This window comes from Osmia lignaria, chromosome 6, assembly GCF_051020975.1.
Source record: "Osmia lignaria lignaria isolate PbOS001 chromosome 6, iyOsmLign1, whole genome shotgun sequence".
Lineage (NCBI taxonomy): Eukaryota > Metazoa > Arthropoda > Insecta > Hymenoptera > Megachilidae > Osmia > Osmia lignaria.
Genome location: NC_135037.1, coordinates 10,324,569 through 10,343,832, shown reverse-complemented (window position 1 = coordinate 10,343,832; position 19,264 = coordinate 10,324,569). Strand labels below are relative to the sequence as shown.

At 42.4% G+C, this 19,264-nt stretch overlaps 3 protein-coding genes across 9 annotated transcripts; 2 read left to right on the top strand and 1 right to left on the bottom strand.

The window, feature by feature from the left end:
• Positions 1–128: 128 nt before the first annotated feature.
• Positions 129–1,465, top strand: LOC117607672 (post-GPI attachment to proteins factor 2). Its single transcript, XM_034331630.2, has 4 exons — positions 129–618; positions 712–958; positions 1,019–1,234; positions 1,304–1,465. The coding sequence occupies exons 1-4, from the start codon at positions 430–432 to the stop codon at positions 1,429–1,431; spliced, it is 780 nt and encodes a 259-aa protein (XP_034187521.1). The 5' UTR covers positions 129–429; the 3' UTR covers positions 1,432–1,465.
• A 378-nt stretch (positions 1,466–1,843) lies between these two features.
• On the bottom strand, positions 1,844–4,674 carry L2HGDH (L-2-hydroxyglutarate dehydrogenase). Of its 3 annotated transcripts, XM_034331622.2 has the most exons (8): positions 4,507–4,670; positions 3,878–4,002; positions 3,469–3,670; positions 3,115–3,327; positions 2,828–3,019; positions 2,472–2,743; positions 2,211–2,390; positions 1,844–2,129 (listed from the first exon to the last, which is right to left on the bottom strand). In XM_034331622.2, the coding sequence occupies exons 2-8, from the start codon at positions 3,961–3,963 to the stop codon at positions 1,934–1,936; spliced, it is 1,341 nt and encodes a 446-aa protein (XP_034187513.1). In that variant the 5' UTR covers positions 3,964–4,002; positions 4,507–4,670; the 3' UTR covers positions 1,844–1,933. The 3 variants fall into 3 exon arrangements, with proteins under 3 accessions (XP_034187513.1, XP_034187511.1, XP_034187509.1); XM_034331620.2 differs by having other exon boundaries at positions 2,211–2,743; positions 3,469–3,665; positions 4,507–4,674; XM_034331618.2 differs by having other exon boundaries at positions 2,211–2,743; positions 4,507–4,673.
• A 16-nt stretch (positions 4,675–4,690) lies between these two features.
• Trim9 (E3 ubiquitin-protein ligase Trim9) lies at positions 4,691–19,257 on the top strand. Of its 5 annotated transcripts, none has more exons than XM_034331612.2 (11): positions 4,691–4,817; positions 5,131–5,218; positions 5,493–6,773; positions 7,445–7,729; positions 15,126–15,221; positions 15,518–15,911; positions 16,074–16,106; positions 16,792–16,964; positions 17,251–17,389; positions 17,886–18,116; positions 18,222–19,257. In XM_034331612.2, the coding sequence occupies exons 3-11, from the start codon at positions 6,285–6,287 to the stop codon at positions 18,548–18,550; spliced, it is 2,169 nt and encodes a 722-aa protein (XP_034187503.1). In that variant the 5' UTR covers positions 4,691–4,817; positions 5,131–5,218; positions 5,493–6,284; the 3' UTR covers positions 18,551–19,257. The 5 variants fall into 5 exon arrangements, with proteins under 5 accessions (XP_034187503.1, XP_076544781.1, XP_034187505.1 ...); XM_076688666.1 differs by having other exon boundaries at positions 5,131–5,362; positions 5,460–6,773; XM_034331611.2 differs by having other exon boundaries at positions 4,711–4,817; positions 5,131–6,773.
• The last annotated feature ends 7 nt before the right edge of the window (positions 19,258–19,264 follow it).

Below are 19,264 nucleotides of genomic sequence, written 5' to 3'. Positions count from 1 at the left end.
CGTAAACAGTAAACTACCGCCATCTAAGGTTCGAAAACTTTTAGCGGCCATCATCGTTTTGAACCTAGAGTGCGCAACAGAACGTGCAACTGATGGCAACAAAAGTTGATAGGTCTATTCTATTCGTCGTCTGTGCTCGTGAACGTATATACCTCATTTGGGATGGTACTTAGTGTGTTTTTATATTTTTCTTGAAAAATGTTAATTTTAAAAGGTTCTGACTGGTTTGATACGTCGAATTTTTTGTTCACTGAATTTGATAACAATTGTACAAATTATTATGGTTGTTGGTACATGACAACGGGAAAAGTAATCGGAAGAAAAGTGGAACGCGTGTTACGCGTATTAGTTGAAGATTTAATACCTTAGCCTATTCAGAGAATCAAACTCGTTAGCTATGACGTAAATTATAATCTAGAATATAACACGATGAATAAGGCAAGAGTAGGGTCAGAGTATATCCCGTTAGTAGAAGACGAAATGTCGAAAGCGCGACTTGTTTTGTCTTTCTCCAAGTTAGCATGGTTTACTGTTTCCTTACCATTTTTGGCATTTATTTTTTGTATTGTTTGGTCTGTTTTATATAATTTCGAGCACTCTACTTCTACTCATTGCAAGGTACATCAAAAGTTTAGAGCATTTGTTGCTTGTACTTTTTGGTATAAGATTTGTACACGTTGAGCAGTAGATATATATATATTTTTCTGTTAGGTTTATAATTTCTTACCATCTGTCTCTGCTGCAATTGGGCATTATAAGCCGCAAAGAGACATTTGGAAAGCTGCTATAGCGGTGCAAGCAGTGATAAGGGTTTTGGTATTATTAATGTATTATCGTTTTTATAAAGAACGTATATATAAGTGGGCACAAAGTATATGTAATATTGCAATATTTACATATGCCATTGAAAACATATCTCTTGTAACTTTAAGTTTCTGGACTTCCGATGAAAATTATGGTAGGTATAAAAATTTGTCAAAATATTTCAAACATGAAATAATATATGTTTCTTTTACAGCCTTTCACAAATTGTCTTTCATAATGTTTCTAATAACATCTTTTATACATATGCTTGTGGCATATTTTATTATGAAGAACTGTTTGAACAGTACCAGAGAATATTCTGAAATTGCTTCATTAAAATGGAAGCGCAGAGCCATGATATTTAATTTGTCCTGTGTAGCATTCGCGTGTTACTTTTTCTATAGACATAATAAATATTGTGAACCATTAGGTGAGTTAATTATTATTAAAGAAAAGAAGGAAAGGCTTTTGTTTATGAAATACGATCGTTTCGTTGCAGTCTACTCTATGTTCGCGTTAAGCGAATATGGAGTTGTCCTTTCAAATATGGGGTTCCATTCAACTGCAGCTTGGGATTTTGCAAATTCAAGGCTTATGATATCAGGAACTGGGTTTAGAATAATTTAAAGCATTTTCGAAAAAAAAAAAATCGTTATTATTTTCACATAGCTGTAGAACGCGTTTTTCTATAAACATTAAATGTTTGGTGGTTTTAAATCTTTATTGTATTATTTTAAAAGTTTTTTTTCATTTCTGTATTCCGAAATATTTAAATCGTTAAAACGTAACTTTTATTTAATTATTAATAATGCGATTATAACTGTAAACTGTTTAATGTATTGTTGTGACAAAAAAACAAAAAGTCAAGCACGGTTAGCTTACACATATTTCATTACCATAAATGCAATGTTACAATGACATGAAAATATGAAAAATTAAAATATCACTTTCAAACAAATATTCGTTTAAAAACAACGGATTTTATGTGAAAAAAATATAAAGTTTCGTGTGTTTTATTCTATAGCGAGGTAAGGGTATAAGAAGTTATGCAAATTGTTTCTACCTGTACAAAATTCACAACTGCTTCGCTGTCGTATACAGTGAATGTGTAATGATAATTTTGGATCTTTCAAAATTTAAAATCGGTATCCAATTTATTGGCAATGAATTTAGCAATTGCCATGGAGCTAGTTGCGGCAGGCGAAGGCGCGTTACGGACGTGAATCACTCTGCTACCTATAGTACCTTTTCCCACGTCGAAAACAAAATCGTCCACTAATTTACCATCGTTGTCTAGTGCCTGCGCTCTTACACCCGCTGGTCCTCTGCACGATTGAACGCATGAATAGACAAGATAATGATAGAATAGCAAAATGTACAGATAAAATGGAAAAAATTGTATTCACCTTTTTATATCTTTGTAAGATAGCTCGGGGATGAATTTTCTCAAATCTCTCACGACGAGGGGATAGAAAATTGATTTAATTACTTCCTTACAACCTGGTATCAAATATCGAAAGCAAAGCTTGTACAGTCCTGGAAATTTCGCCATTTCTATACAATCTCGTATGTTTATATCACGCCATCTAAGAAAGTACAATAATTCGATTATTACATTATCAAGTATGTATATGAGTGCACAAGACAGCTTATTAATTCGTATATACCGATAACCCTCTCTGGCAAATGCTAAAACGGCGTTCGGACCCAGCCATATATCGTTGTTCATTCTAGGTGTAAAGTGAACCCCTAAAAACGGAAATCTAGAATCTGGAACAGGGTATATATTTGTAGTACATAAATGCTTTTTATCTTCGCTTAGTAATAAGTATTCTCCACGAAACGGAACGATTCGTGGACTGAGATCGCATCCTGTCATAACTGCTAGACGATCTGAATGCAAACCGGCACACGTTAATACGTATTTCGCTGGTATGCACTGCAACGTAAAATAATAATGTAAAGAAATTGCAAATGAAATACAGTAGAATATAGAATAGTAAGTATGAAAGAGGAAACGCACTCTGTCCTTTGATTGTACCGATATTGGTGATAGTTGTTCTTGTCCTTTCGATTCCGACATTTCAGCGAAGCCGGTTACTTCGTAGTTAAAAAATATTTTACCGCCCATCTTTTGAAATTCTTCGGCAAAGTGTTTGCAAACCACTGCCCAATCCACTATACCTGTCCATGGTGACCACAGTGCCTTTTCTCCCTGTGCGATATGTACGCGTTTTTCATTGCTTTAGAAAATTTAGGTAAACAATGTTTTTTTTTTTTTTTTTTTATGAAGAAAAATGATTTCAGTACTTGACATTTAGGTTCATATTTTGATATACAATCTTTTTCGACCATCTGAAGATCCGGCACATTATTTTGTGTTCCCCTATCGTACAGTTCTTGCAATTGTTTAACTTGTTCTGGATTCGTAGCTACTATGAGTTTTCCAATTTTCTTATGTGGTATATTATGTTTGCAAAAATAGTCATAGCATAACTGGAAACCTTCCACACATAGTTTCGCCTGCAATTAGTTCCTGCCGGATCAAAAATCTCTTAACGAAGCGTTATTCTACTATACAATTAAAAATTCCATGCTACAGCTATAATAACATTCCATTCGAAGGTAAAAGCCGCATTGAAAAAATCATTACTGTCTGTTTACTTTCATACTGCCGGGTTTATAATAAATTCCAGCATGGACTACGCCACTGTTGTGTCCTGTCTGGTGCATGGCTAAATTTTTCTCCTTCTCAACGATCGCCACCTTTAGTTTAGGGTGTCTTATTAACATTTCTCGAGCAGTGGCGCACCCAACTATGCCACCTCCGACGACTACTAAATCGAACGTTCCGCATGAATCTGTGCTAAAAATGTTTCATATGTAATTTCGTTTACTTTATACAATTTCAAGATTGCGAGGGACATATCAAGGGATGTCCTTGAATTTATGTAAGTTGTTTGGCTATAAATCTGAAAGCCATTTGTAAAATGATGAAATAACAAGAAAAAAAGAAGAGATAATACGCGTTGTGTAATGCATTAAATGTCTTAACATCGATGAACCAGCTAACCTGGAAGCGGATCCATAATGCCGTATATGAGCAAGTTGTCGAAATACGATCCTTTTTGTCAAGGGTGCAAACATATTTACCGTCATATTGTGACTGATCGCATCAAATTTGGCGCTGATGATTTGCTTAAAAAAAAAAAAGAATGAAAAATGTATCTATTATAATTATCGATAGAACTATGTATTCTGTTTAATGGTTAAATGTTAAATATCTAATTTTTTTATTAGTAGAATGTAATTTTCTATCGACAAATAACTAATACCGTGTTAATTAAATTATCGGTATATGTATACATATTATGTCGAACATGACGAGATACAACTCTACTTTTATATACATACATATGTACGAGCTGATACGAGTTAACGTTAGAAAGTTTAACAGTATTTTTTTTATGCAGTTTTTAGAAGAAAAATATTAACGTAGGACTATATTATATTCTAGGTTCAAACAACCGCCATCTCTATAGCCGTTATCTTTCTTTAATATTTAAAGTATTTATTCGTTTGAAAAGTACATCTCGATATTAACATCATAGTTGAATCATGTGTCCTTATTATGTAACGATTGATTTTTTTTATTAACCTTGTAACAAGGTCTATACCAATATCGTATTGTATAATACTTACAATACTAGATGCACGCTTATGATAGGCGCGTGCGTTAGTTACCGGAGATAATGCACTTGAATAAAGAACGGTATACAGCGTTGTTTTACCGGTAAATTTTTTTTCAAGAAGTACTTTTGCACATGGTTTCCTATATGAAATGCTATCTACTCGTACATTTCTTTGCTTACTAAACTAACATATGGTTCTGACGTCATTTTCAGGGTTTGCCCGATGTCGCTTGATAAAATCGGAGTAATTTGGTACGTGGCGCCTCCACGTTCGGTTTCTGACATCGCTAAGTTCGACGACATTATCATTGGAAATAAATTGTATGTACAACAATTATTTAAATTAATAACGAAAAGATAAAGTTTTAACGTTGTTCAATGTTTAAAGTAATGTCACGATTAAATTCGCGTTTCAGAAAAGATCAAACATAACACAAATATAAAGTATATACATATACAGAAATTTAAATGCTATCGGTTGTATCATATCATATGCAATAAATCTTTTTTTCGTGCCACTTTTTATAAAATCCACGCACACTCCCTCTCTCCCTCTCTCTCTCTCTCTCCCCTTCTCATAGGTGATATCTATTTTTTTTACTTAATAATTTTTTGTTTTTATTTGTACTTACAGAATATAGATTTTTCTAGTTCGAAAACGAATAAAGAGGAAACAGATAAATGGAATTGGGTGAACAGAAAAAAACAGCAAGGGGTTATAGGTAAGAGACAGAGAAAGAGTAAAATCTTCCCACCAGGACTGTACTTGTAATGTCATAGAAACAATAACAATGAACTAGCAGTCATTTGAATCTGGAAATTTTCAAATAAAAGTATCTTCAAAGATATGAGTTACAAGCATTATGGTAATTAAGTGACAAATAAGTGATTTTTTTATAAGATCTCAATCAAGTTAAATACGCATAGTATAATTTCATTACGATATCGGATTTAATCTATTAGAGTTAGAAGTACGAATATATTGAATAAATATAGAAGAAAGAAAAACAGATTGGAAATAGCAAAGGGGTTTCGGAGAGCGAGCATCGTCCCTGAACCATGATGCGCGATCGTGATGCGCACACGTACTTGGGCGCCGAGAGTCAGTCAACCCAGTGACGTCTAGAAGTGTGTGTCGTTCGGATGGATTATCGTGCCGGTATTTAGAAAACTCGTATGAAATCGTGAATTTATACATGTCCAAATATATAAACGAACAAATCGTATAAACATACTACCCGTTTGGATGCTCGTCGCGCGAGATAAAATTAGGGAAAAGCAGAAAACGCGAATCGCGTCGGTGCGTCATTTGGAAACTGGATCGGTAAATAATGTGAAGTTGGCATATCGACGATGAATTTCTGAAAATGTGTTTCGTGTGTGCAATCGACGAATGAAAATACACTTAGAAAGAACAGCTCATGGAAATGGTCAGAGAAAATAGAGGAGGTTTGATTTAAAAATGCATCACGAAGAGGTATTGTGACGGAGAAGACGCCATCGAAAAAGGATTTGGAGATTTTATTCTGGTGGGGACGTTTTATTGGTTTGACAGGAAAAACGGAAACGACTGGTGACAGAAGCAAGTAGTGTTCGAGTGTGTAATGAAAGAGAAATTGGAAAAAAGCAATTGCAACGGCGAGAGTTAATGCGAAGAAGCGGAGGAAATTGACCATTGAAATCAAAGAGGAAAAAGAAAGAGGAAAAGAGGATCGTTGAAATTGAGGGAAACCGAAGTTGAACGAAGCGCGAAGTGCGCGCGCGGCCGTTTGTTAGATTTAACCGAGGATGGAGGACGAATTACGATGTCCTTGTTGCAAGGAGCTATTCGTCGAGCCGGTACTGTTGCCTTGTTGGCACGCTCTTTGTCTATCGTGTGCGGTTAATTTGCAAGCACCGCCGGACTCGCCGCCAGAGTCGACGACCGATTCGTCGAATGCCCCAGGATCTGATCAGGAAGCCGATAAACTTTCGATTTTATCGGAGACCGATTCGGGGGTGGTGTGCAGCAGCACGTCGACCAGCTCGCGACCAGGAAGCTATGTCGGCACACCCGGAAACGGTGGTTTTCCGCCGTCAGGCGGCACTTTGTGTCTTTCTTGCCCCGTTTGTCAAAAGACCGTGTATTTCGATGAAGGTGGAGCACACAATTTGCCCAAGTACAGGGCAATGCAGCATATCGTGGAAAAATATCAAGAATCGAGGAACGCGAGATTACAGTGTCAGATGTGCGAGGGTGAACCCCGAGATGCTACCGTCGCCTGCGAGCAATGCGAGGTTAGTCAAATTTTTCATCTTTTACGGTTTAATAAATCTTTAATAAATTACAAATTATCCAATATATTTCTACGTCTAGTATCGTCGCACGTACCGACGTACCATTAAATATATCATTTATTGCGTTGTTAGACGATTACGTTTTCGGGCTCGTTTCTTCTCGTCACGTTTTTCGCTTATAGACGTTAACCTCTATGCTCTCAGTGCGCACGTTTTCTTCGTTTATTTGTGGGAGCCTCGCGTTCCGAATACAAACACGCCGAACTTGTCGGAAATCAACTTTCTCGAGTTACGCTGTACGTATAGAGGCAAAGATGGTGTTCGTTGGTGAATAACGTGAAAGACAGAGTCGGAGCTCGAGAGCTGGAGCCGATGCGGTTAATATACTCGTGGTCGTTTGTTTGCCTCTTGATCCGTAGATACGTAGATCCGTGTTGGGTACCGTTTTCGAACGTATGGTACGATACTCGGTGGTGAAGGTGGTATTAAAGTGACGGTCGAAAGCAGACATGTACTTATGTACAATTTCGTTGCTATTTCCCTGCAGTCGTAGAATATTTGTTTCCAATCGAGACTAGAAAACGATTGTGCGGAGATGCTGAAAAGGACAGGGGCTGCAAACGAGATGGATAGAGAAGGTTTTATAGGAAGGATCGTGGGGTTTGTTTCAGGTGTTGTATTGCGACGGCTGCAGAGAATCCTGTCATCCGAAGAGGGGACCTTTGGCTGCTCACAATCTGGGCCCACCTCGTGGCAGCTGGCAATCGAACGGAGGCAAAGGTTCTCGTGGTCCAGCCACGGAAACAACACCAGTTTGCAACGATCACAACGGTGAACCGTTAACTCTATACTGTGCTCTCTGTAAAATCGCGATATGCGCGCTTTGCCTCCGAGATCGTCACGCTGCCCACCCACACGACATCTTACCATTGGCTGCTGCCTGTAAGGCCCAGAAGGTCAGTGTCTTTCGTTTCTCTTTATGTTTATGTACCTCACTTAATCGGTTCTCTGTTTGCGTTAATTGTCGACGCAATGTAATGTCACGCGTGATCGAGTCAGCGATTTATCGATAACCTTGACGGAACTGGTTCTAGAGTCGATTCAGGGAACGCGATCGGTATTTCCGTTTTCACGTTCGGCCGCTAACCTACGGATCATCGACCGCAGGCTAGAGCAACCTTGTAGTTTTCATAGCGCGTCTCCTTCCAATGGAGAAGTTTCATTTTGTAGGCGTTTAGTGGAAGGGGGAAGGCAGCGAGTCTCCCCGGGCGCCTTTAATTCGGGTCGGCGACCGCCAGGTGGCAGTGGGATTGGATCTGTTCTCTCGCTGGCGGTCCCCCGGCATGAGCTCCAAAAAGTGGAGTTATAGGCGTCTGGGGCAGGGATCGTCTGTCGTCAGCCTCATTGACGAGTTTGGCAGACGATCCCGAGACGAAACGCCTTTATCTCTTCCTATAATTTCAAGTATAAGAGAACAGTTCCGTTCCTCCTTCATGGTACGAAATCAGAATTTTTTATGGTTAACCCTGTGGGTAAAAGGTATTCCGTTAGTTACAACTAGGTAGGATACGGAGAGACGGATGATCGAGCGATATCGCGGTAAGAAACAGAGCTCGTACGAGCGTGGAACAAAGGAAGAAGGCGGACAACTGTCCGATATCCCGTGTATAACGTATCGCGAAACTGTTTCCAGGTTGCTCGTTCTCTGCTACACTTGCTTTTTCTTCCTTTCTACCTCTCGACGTTTCGACTCGTTTCGTTGTCTCGTCTTCTCGAACCAGCTTCTCCTCTAAACTACTCGTTGCTCTGCCGTTGTTCCTTCCTGCATTTCCATTCTTTCCCTGCTCTTTGTTTTCGCACGAGGAACCCGACTCTCGTACTCTGCTGCTTCTCCAACAGTTGGTCGGATGGTTTGCAACACGTACCCGAATGAGGATACCTATGTAGAAAGAGTATAACGTGTTTTACGTCTAGCAAGGATTTTTATTTTCTGAATTCCTTAAATGTGTAAAAGTATAATAAATCGTCTGTTAATTTTCCTGGCCTACGGGCAAGCGGTGAAATAATTGGTACACGTAGAGCGGCTGTTTCCTGTCGTATATTGTTCCGAAATAAAAGGAATCGTCCACGTGACCATTTTGAGTACAATCGAGAGCACGAGAGGAATTGGAGCGCGCTCGGAACTCGACAAGTGTCCTTATTATATTTTCACCCCTGAATATTCTTCGTCTCGCACCCTTTCGCGGCCTTTCTTTGTGTTTAGCCGTTTCTTTCTATATTCCCACGCTACCACTTTTGATAAAACACCGTGCTACTCTGTTCGAGAAATCGACGATCTTGCGCCGTGTTTGCGAAAACATCGATGTTTTCGGCGTTCGAACGGAGTCTCGAGCAAACACGAGGCAAGAAATGCAGCGATTGAGAAGGATTATCAAACATCCCGAAGGTGATCCTTTCTTCTTTTGTTTGAACCAGGCGCCACGCGTCGGTCTTTAAAAAGCCTCGTTGATCGTTTTAGATCTACGTGCATAAATAATCGCGTTTTGTAAACGAAGCTTTGCGAACGATCGTTACGAATTGTATTGAAATAGTTTAACAGTTATGACGTAAAATGCGAATTCTAGCGTTCTATGTAAGTACATATTCCGGTTTTCGTAAGTGTTCTAGACGAGAGCAAGATTCGAATAGAAGCAGAGGCAAAAGCAAAAGTTTCCAGAGCATACGAGCATCTATACAGGTCGCGTACCATTAGATTCCGTAAATGGAAAGTTGCTGTAAAATGGCGTCGTTCGTGACACAAGGTATACATATATGTATGCACGACTTCCAAGACGTGTTTGCTGTTCGTCCGGCGTGAGACGTTCAGGCTGCGAGAACGTCCGTGAATTTTCAAAGAAAAGACGAACGAAGGTTTAGCCCAGCCTTATCTTCGTTGATCCTTCCTGCCTTCTTTTTACTTTGCCCCTTTGCTTCGTTTTCCCTCACTTTGCCACGAGATTTAATGAACCGCCTCCAAATGAATACCACTTTAAACGACATCGCCGCCAGCGATTAAACTAGTTTCACTTTTCTACGAGCTTTTCAACACGAATTTACCCTCTCTTTGACGGCACCTAAAGCGACCACTTATCGAGGCAAGGACATTTTTTCTCGGAGATTTTCCCGTGCACTTTCCTATAGAAAATATTGCGCCTCGAGCTCTTTTCAGAGTTTCGTCGAAGCTTTTTATAATCACTTGGCTAGTCGATGAAGTTGGCTAACGAATAAACGATAGGAAGGTTTGAAAAATTCTCGGAAGCGCGTTTCGAGAGGATTATTTCGTGGAATGGTAATAAATTTGATCGAGCGAAAGTAAATCGACGGCGTAAAAATTTCAGTTCCATCTGAAATCTCGAGCCGAGCCACCGCAGGTGAATTCATCGCGAAACACCGGCGGGACTATGGTGTTGATCTGAATTTCATGAATTCAGAGAAATAGGGATTACCAGGGGGAAAAGTATAAGAGGAGCATAGAGCGAGAGTAACGGGGACGCGGGAACCTACAAACGAAAATAGTCGTTGAAACAGTGCCAGCCTTTGATGCTCCCTACGCATATGCGTACTCTCGTGTCAGGAAATAAAGAAAAAGTAGAGTGTAAAGCTCCAGACTGGAGAGTATACGCCGAGGGTAATGGGTTGACGCGGCTCCGTCAAAATTTCGATCGCACACGCGATACTCTCGAATAATTTATTAAACGCAAACGGTACATAGCTCGATTTTTCGTGGTTAGCAAAAAGATCGCGAGGAAATATGGTAATTGGTGGTTGTAAGATTGCGGAGAGGGGATCGATCGCGGTGAATTCATTAGATAGTATGTAGCTGGAAGAGAGTTCTGGTAGGCAGAGATATATCGGTGGGATATCAGAGATATTTATGGTGGCTCGGTCGGCGTGATAAGTGCGGTGCACGCAGCTAGGGTGATAGGCTACGCAAGGACGAAAACGCGTTACATAGTACCGCGGCACACGATATATGCCGTGACGTATTCACCCTTACCGCTCTTACCACCCTCACCACCCACGCTCTTTCTCCTCTTTTGCTCCCTTCGTTTACCCTCTTCCTAGTCACCACCTCTTTCCAGTTCTTTCCATTCGAATTTTACGTCGAGAAACTCGCTCCACTAAAATCGAAGCCTTCTCGATTTCTTGTTCTTTCTTTTTTCTCACAGCATAGTTATTTCTTTGCAAACAGCTAGCAAATTTTTAATTGAGAATTTAGTCGGTTTAATTGGGACGGAAGGGCGCGTGTGTTTTTCAGCGTTCAGAGTAAAGGAGCCTTTAGTTTGTCGTAGGTTGTAGGTCGTTTGCTTCCCTTTCGTCTTCTAAAAATACCAGTACAGCGATAGCTCGCAAATCTTTTGCTCTCATATTGAAAACCCGCCGAGCATCGCGGCTGTTAGCTTCTGCGTTACAACTCGCCAATGTCGTTTTCTTCAACGCCAAAGTTATACTCGATATATCCTCTTACCGTGTTATAGTGCTTATTCTGTTTGGCTGCGTCACGGCCAAATAAAATCCTATCGTCCCAATGAAATTAGTAAAACGTAAAATTCATTTACGCGAAACCGAATCGCCTGTCCGTGTTGTTCGCGAGAATCGAGTTCTCAACCGGCGGGTACATTGACTTTCGAAAGTTTGGATAGCGTATGATTTATTTTGAAAGTTCCCTCGTGTAGCGTGTCCCGTGTGGATATAGAATCAACGAAAAAGAGTGGTGAATGAAACAGAGAGAAACGGGGTGAGTCATCTTTTAGAGGGGCAGGGGTTGAGGGATAGTAAGAGAGAAAAATGGAGTCGCTTCGGTCATTCTAAAAGCGACGAATTCTCCACTCCCTTTATACGATACTTTTCGCCTAAATACGAGTTACAATAACAAATCAAAGTTATCTCATCGTTACTCCAATACAGTTACGTAGTCGATTGAAAGAAAATTTTCATTTACTTGATCGTTGGAAAACTTTTGCGAACGCTTTCTCGACCTCCTTCGTACTAATTGGCTGACGTATCTCGTCCAAATAACTTTACAGACAGAAAATGAACGGGATCGTTATTTTGATTTGCTCGATCAAACATTGTTCTTTTTTTTTTTTTCATTCGCTTCGTACGAGCTTCCGAATTATCGAAATAACTTTGATAACAGAAGTTAAACGCAATCGTTGCTTTTTTGATAAACGTAACGATGGCTACGAAGGGGAAGAGGGGAGGGTGTCGTTGGTTGGTTTAAATTTCCTTTGGATCGATGGCGCGTATTTATACGTATGTAGGTAGGTAACCGTGAAAAGCGTGGGTTGGCGTGGAAAGCAAAGCGGAGCTTTGCCACGGGTCACGAGCTGTTCGAGAGGGGTTCGTCCCTTTCGTACGAACATGAAATACGAGTGCATCGTGACCACGCTTCAGCAATTATCCGGTACTTTGCTCGGCTCCGCTGAAAATATTACTCTAGTTCCCCCGTTATCGAAGCATATTAAAAAAGTAGGAAAATCTACGAGCTTTTCGGTAACATTCAGCTTCTCGTTGCTGTTTCATAATTCCATCATTTGCATTGTCCATAGATATTTCAGTATTTATAGTTTAAAAACAAAAAAGAATCGACGGTGAAAATTTTCGTTCAAATTTTTCCTCTTTTTCCACGCTGCAAGAAGAAAATCCGTTTTCCGCACGTACGAGCAGCTTTTCGACTTAACGAGTCCTTGCATGGCTCCAGTACGTGACAAGCTAACGTTCAGAATGGCGAGCCATGCTAGAAGATACGAAAACTCTGTAGAAGAGGAAAAAGGCTGGCACGCGTGAGACGAAATAGCTGCTGGTGCATGTTAAACCGTGGAAAAATAATGTATCTCGGTATTTATTTTTGATTCGATTTCTTTTCTTCGAAAGAGAAGAGAACTTCGTATACCGTACGCGTAATAACGAGACGAGGCAGATGTTCGAAGGTTCTCGCAGACGATTCGATTAATCAACGCGACAATCGACGTCTATCGAGTTATTGCTCGCGACGTTTACTACGGCAACGAACGAAATGTATCTACAATCTATACGATTGTACACGTATTCGACGTCTAGACGGTAGCTGAGCTATAGTTATATACGATCGAATTATCGAACGATCGCGATCTATTCGGTTCCAATTCGAAACGTTACTTTTCCTGGCAAACGCGTCTGCTTTATTTGCTGGATTTTCTAAGGACGTTTCAAATTTATTTGCAATCGTACTAGTAGTAACGTATAAAAGATTGCTTTTCAATTCGTACAGTTTCCTGTTTGCTCATCTTCTGATCGGTAAAATAAACGCAAGTACTGTCGCGTTTCAGCGAAATGTACTTACAATTAGAGGGAAAGAACACGGAGACCGTTTCAGAACGGCGTACGTCAAAGTTTCCTAAGAAGTCATTTGATTAATCTATTTCGTCTACTCCACGACATTCTGCTCGATCGCCAGGGTGCTCGAGAAAGCCGAAGCGCGTTGCATCGTCTGTGCCACGCTAGCGAAATATTTGAAAAGAAAGAAAAACGGGGTGTCGCGTCGGTGTTACCGACGTTTGATGAGAACAGACGGTGCGTGGTGATTTCTGAACAAAAGGAACCGGTCGGTCGACGACCCTAGTTTTAATTTGACGCATCGTCGCTTCTCTAGATTGAAATAAGCGACGCGCAACCCCTTTCGTTCACGACCAGTCGCGTGTTTGTCGTCGAGGCGTTAGTCAAATATTTCCTACTCCCAGGATTCTTAGCCGCGGTGTTGGCTTCTTTAATTCTACTGTAGAATACGCGTACGTATCGCGACTCGGTTTGCAATCGGTATGACACGGAATCGGAGGGTATATTGCGCGTCTAGTCGCAGGGCACGTTAGCAGAGGCGATATCGTGTTTACGCAGGATCGTATCCGGCGCGGCGTCCCTTGCTCGTTTCCATCGGAGAAACGCTGGTGGCAATGACGGTTAGGGTGGCGGTAAACGAGAGACGCCGACCGAGCGAACAGATATAACCTCGCGGCAGAATGAAACGCGGGGGATGCTGGTTGCTCGTAACCCTCCCACGCTTTCCTACGTTCGGTCGATCTGCGAGAGGGGGTTGAATCGCGCCAGGCTGCGTCTCCGCGATAACAACCACCTACGATCTATCTCCTCGATTAAATGCAAACGCGAACTCGTACGATTCGAAATGAACGTTGATTTCCCAACGATCATGTGAACGCGTGCGTGAATCGAGTTTCGAGAGGAACGCGATCGAAGGCGAGGAAATGCCGGAGAATGGAACGAAACGGAATGAACGCGAAATATCGCAATTGGCATTATCGAATAACGAGCGATGCGCGTGTCAAGGAGGACTCGAGAAAGGAGAACAAACGCTACGAGAGTCGATCCAAGCACCCTCGACCGTTGCAATTATGTACTTTCTACGTAGCAGCGAACAGGCGAAATTCGATCGGATCGCTTAATTAACGGCTGCAACTTGGTGCTGTTTGCACCGCGCTCCAGTTTCTCCTCGTTAACCGTAAGGAATTTCGGTAAAACTGCTGAGAACAGCGACGAGAACCTCGCGACGCGACCCTGCTATGTTTTACGAATGAATCTAATCGATCAGGGGATGATGAATTTTCGCTCGACGGACAGAGACCGAATAATGTTTCGTTTTGAAAGAGATCGATTCGGAGAGGGTTAACGGAACAGTCGTTGGTATGTTGCTAGCAGTAAGGAGAGGAGTATAGAACGCGAACGAGTCGAGCTAGTTTGCGAAGAATTTCGTGATGGTACGCCAACAATCTATGGGATTTCCGTCTGGGAATTAGCTGGGAAAATAGCGGAAATGATTTCGAAGAGGGTTTCGGTCGAAGCTAATTTAAAATGAGTAACTTAATTATCATTCGCTACAAACCTCTGACGAACCCACCGGGACCCTTCCACCCATGGCGCTGGAAACAAAACCGAAACCAAACCTTTTTTCTTCGTTTTCACGCGTTTCGCCTTGTTAACGATGTTCGCGCATTGAAATTACGATCGTTACTTCCTATCGAAGTCAAAGTAGAAACGGCAGATGGGACGAAATTGTCTCGTTCCGCGGAGAAAGCACCCCTCGCAGTCGCCTGCTCGGCTCCGAAACGCTAGAAAGTTTCAATTAAGAGTAAACGATCGAAGGGTCGATGGAGTCTCTCGTTGCTATCTAAACTTTCGAAATTGCGCGCACAACATGGTCCTGACACGCTACACGATTCAATGTACGAGTTTAAGTATCGTTTCGTTGAGATTCCAGCAGCGCGTCTTCGGATAGAATGGAATTTCTTTGCTCACGCGAATCTTTTGATATGATTACAGACCGAGTTGTCGCAAAATTTGCAACAGCTGTCGGAAAGGGCTCGCTCGACGACGGAATTCATTCAGAGGCTCAAAGGGATGACGGACAAAGTGCACGTGAGTATTCGCCTTGGGCATCCTTTTTATATTTCCAGCCAGGGACGAAGGTGCAGCTTTCAAGTCGTCCAGGTCTCCATGAAATTACCGAAGTACTCGGCGTTAATTGCATCAACTACCCTCCACTTTCGTTTATTTCTCTCTTTGTCTGTTCGCGCATTCTATCTTAAGTCTTCGAAAGCAATCTTCGAAATGATCACGAACGGTATATAACGTTTCAAGTACTCGAGGCAAGGAATTGTATACGCTCGAATAAATTTGACCATTGTCGATTGTTCTATTAACAATGTTCGCAGGAAGAATGCGTTGCGTTGGAGGAAGAGGTGGAGGATCGGGTGGCGAACCTGGTGAGTCTTTTGCAGGCGAGAAAATCTCGATTGATCGAAGCGGCCCGCCAGACCAGGGAGGCGAGGGTGCGTTCGTTGAGGGACCAAGTGGCCAGATGCGCGTCCCATCTGCAGACGACCACAGCTCTTCTCACCTTCTGCATCGAGGCCTTGAAGGAGACCGACAGCGCCGCTTTTCTCCAAATTGGCGGAATGCTGTCGGTCAGAGCCGCCACCGCGGCCGGTTCCTGGGGTGGTGCCGAGGGCGTGCAAGAAATAGCTCGGCTGCCGCTACTCGATCTCACCCTTGACGACAAACCATTGCGACGCGCTATCGATCAGCTCACTTTTGTTCAGTTGAAACGTAAGCATTTCGTTTTTATTTCTTTTTTTTTTTTTAATTTTGAAACATCGATTCCCTTCTCTTCGACCAGAGGATCGCGATCCAAATTTCCTCGACAAGCTTCCTTTGGTTTCGATCGATTTTTCATTTTTCACTTGTACGATTATCTCATGTTGGACGCAGCATCCGAGGGAGAAGAACGTTTCCCGACAGCAGGTAATTAATTAAACGGACTTTTCACGAACTGTGCGTTTTTAATGCTAAATTCGATTAACCGCGAAAACTTGCTCGACGACCAACCGAGTAGCTACAGTTTACGATGCTTTCGTCTGCATGCTCGCCGCGTCGTTTCGAAGCTGTAACCGATAAAATATAAAACTTTGTCGCGAGCTCTGAAACCGCTGTAAACTTCAACTATCGATATACCTTTATTCGCCATAAAACGCGAATATAAATTGTTAGATTTTATCCTCTGTAAAGTCGCCGACAAATCAACGAAAAAGTTGGAAAAGTTTATCGAAATTTTTGGGTTCGGTTATCGTAAAAATTTGTTTATTTATTTCGACAGGTGTACATTTCTCGGTTTATAAAGTAGCAAGAATTCATCTTCTTTCCTGGTAGTGTCTCACCCGTTGAGACAAACTCTATTCTTGAATGTCTGAATCTTGTAGAAAAGTTTGTACATGTAAGATGGTCGGAAAAGTTTCGGTACAACTACTGAATGTGTCTCTGGAGTATATCCAGCTGGAAGGTGCAGCTGGTACAATGTATTGTTTTCAGTTTTCAGCGTTTCGAATCGCTTATCGTTCGTGTCACGTCGATGGATCGATCGATCTTTGCCGATTCTGTACGTGTTCGTTTAGAGGTAAATTTCAAACGTTTAAGAAGCGAACTTTTGCAGCACCTGGAGCACCGATATTGATACCGGAAGAGTGCAGCGCTGAGAACAACAGCGTGACCGTTGCTTGGCAGCCTCCACCGGGACACGGAATAGTTGGCTGCGCGGGTCAAAGAGGACCCGCCATCGAGGGGTACCTTCTGGAATTGGACGACGGCTGCGGTGGAGAATTTCGAGTGAGCTGAAACTTTTGCAACTTGCATCTGTCGCGTGGTTGGAGAACAGATTAGCATAGTAAATTTTGGAAGGTGCTTGAAAGCAACGAATTCGCAATGAATGTAATGATATAATACCAAGAAAAAAAAGAAGAAAATAATAATGCAAAATAAAATGAGTGCAGGAATTATGGTGTTAGAGAGCGACTGATGCTTGCTGGAAGTGGGCTCGAAGCTTGCTTCTAGTAATTTCAAGTGAGTCAAGGAAGATATCTACTGTTATTCTTTTCTGTGCGTTCAATTACAGGAAGTGTACTGTGGCCGAGAAACGATCTGCACCGTGGACGGATTGCACTTCAATTCTTTGTATAACGCAAGGGTGAGAGCGTTCAACAGCGCCGGGGAAGGCGAATATTCGGAGTTGATTGGTCTTCAGACTGCCGAAGGTGAGTCTCCATTTCTCCTTAATTTATTTTTCCTTCTATTCGCTCGTCGCATTTTCCCCTTTCGGTGCCGAAAAGGTGAAATAGAAAATCGACCTGTCGCGCGCCGGTATCGAGTGAAAGATGAACGATCGAAACTGACGGGCGAGTTAATGCGTTTTTCGCCGAGCAGATCACACGGCCAAAAAATATTCGACGTGGATGCCGCTGTCGTTCGTTAATTTTACTATTCGTCGCGTCGTTTCTGAACAGAAGCGAGAATACGTCTGGACGCAGTCATTCCCGAACGCTATCGAGACTCGCGTGCGATTTCAATATCCATTTTCCACCGTTTGTATGGCTTTCAATTTTACGAAATCGCGACGGGTTTGTCCACTCGATTCCGTCGCTCGTCATCCGAGAACAATGCTGGTTGAATATTGAGCGAATAGCCGAGGCTCGAGCAATTCGATCGGATCGATTATTTATGCCGGATACCCGTTATCGTTTCGGTCGACAGTGGCATGGTTCTCGTGGGCGACCGGGGCGTCCGGTATACCACAGGAGGTATCCATTTCCGAGGACGCGATGAGCGCGTCCTGCGAGGGTTACGAGCACCGAGTCGTCCTCTCGAGCGTCGGATTTTCACGGGGCGTCCACTACTGGGAGTTGACGATCGATCGTTACCACAGCGACACCGATCCTGCTTTCGGCATAGCCAGGGCTGAAGTATCGCGGGATCGAATGCTCGGTAAGCGAAATTCCAACGGCTTTCTAGCCATTTTTCCAGCTGAAAGATGGTCGCGAACGGTCGCGAACGATGGATAACTTTGTTCGACACGATTCATTGTCTTAGGCAAGGACGACAAGGGTTGGAGCATGTACATAGATCGGCAACGTTCGTGGTTCATGCACGGTGGTGGACACGCGCAGAGAACCGAGGGCGGGGTGCAACAGGGTTCCACGGTGGGTGTCCTCTTGGATCTGGACACGACTCACACGCTTCGTTTCTTCGTGAACGATCAACCGCAAGGCGGGATAGCGTTTCGCGATCTCTACGGCGTCTTTTATCCGGCTGTCAGTCTAAATCGAGGGGTAACCGTGACGCTGCACACCGCTCTGGACGTACCTCGTCACTTGTTGGCGCTGCACGAGGAGTACATCACCGACGTGATTCAGAGCTAGGGATACCTAAACGTCCTGAAAAAGGGCCTGTTGCAGGAAGTCGGCTCATCAGGTTCCGTCGACAAGTCGACGGACGGCAAGGCCAGAGAATTCAACGGTCAGTTGGAAAAGATCGTCGAGGAGAGTATCGGTGAGACCAACTGACCGTCTTCTTCCATCAGCCGGATCATCGATACGTAACACCAAATTTTTTCAACTTTTTATTTATTCTCTACGACGAGCGATCGAGGAACGGCTCAGATACGTGTATTCTGTTGCGGAAAATCGGGGTCGTTCGCTTTTCAATCTTTTAACACGTTAGATATTCGGCGCGCGTTCAACGAATCGGTTCGGTTGAAACGCGATAATTGTCGCGCATCGCATCGCGTCGAACGATAATTATCTTCTCGGAAATATATCTTTCAGACGCGAAGAGAATTTCTTCGAACGCAACGATGAACGTTTCGCGATCTTTGATTTAAAATCACTGCCAGTAGCAGCGCGAGATTTATCGAGTCAAAGACTGTTGCCATTTTCTAGAGCGAGGAAAAAGAAAAAAAGGAAAGGTACGTAAACCGAAGTGTTCTCCGTCTAAGGATCGCGCGCGATCGTATTCTTATTCATATCGATACGTATAAGTATAATCGCGTAGATTTAAGGTAAGTTCTATCGATATTTAATAGGATGCATTGCTAAGAAAAGAAGGAAGGAAGGAAAGAAAAAAGTAAGCTAAAG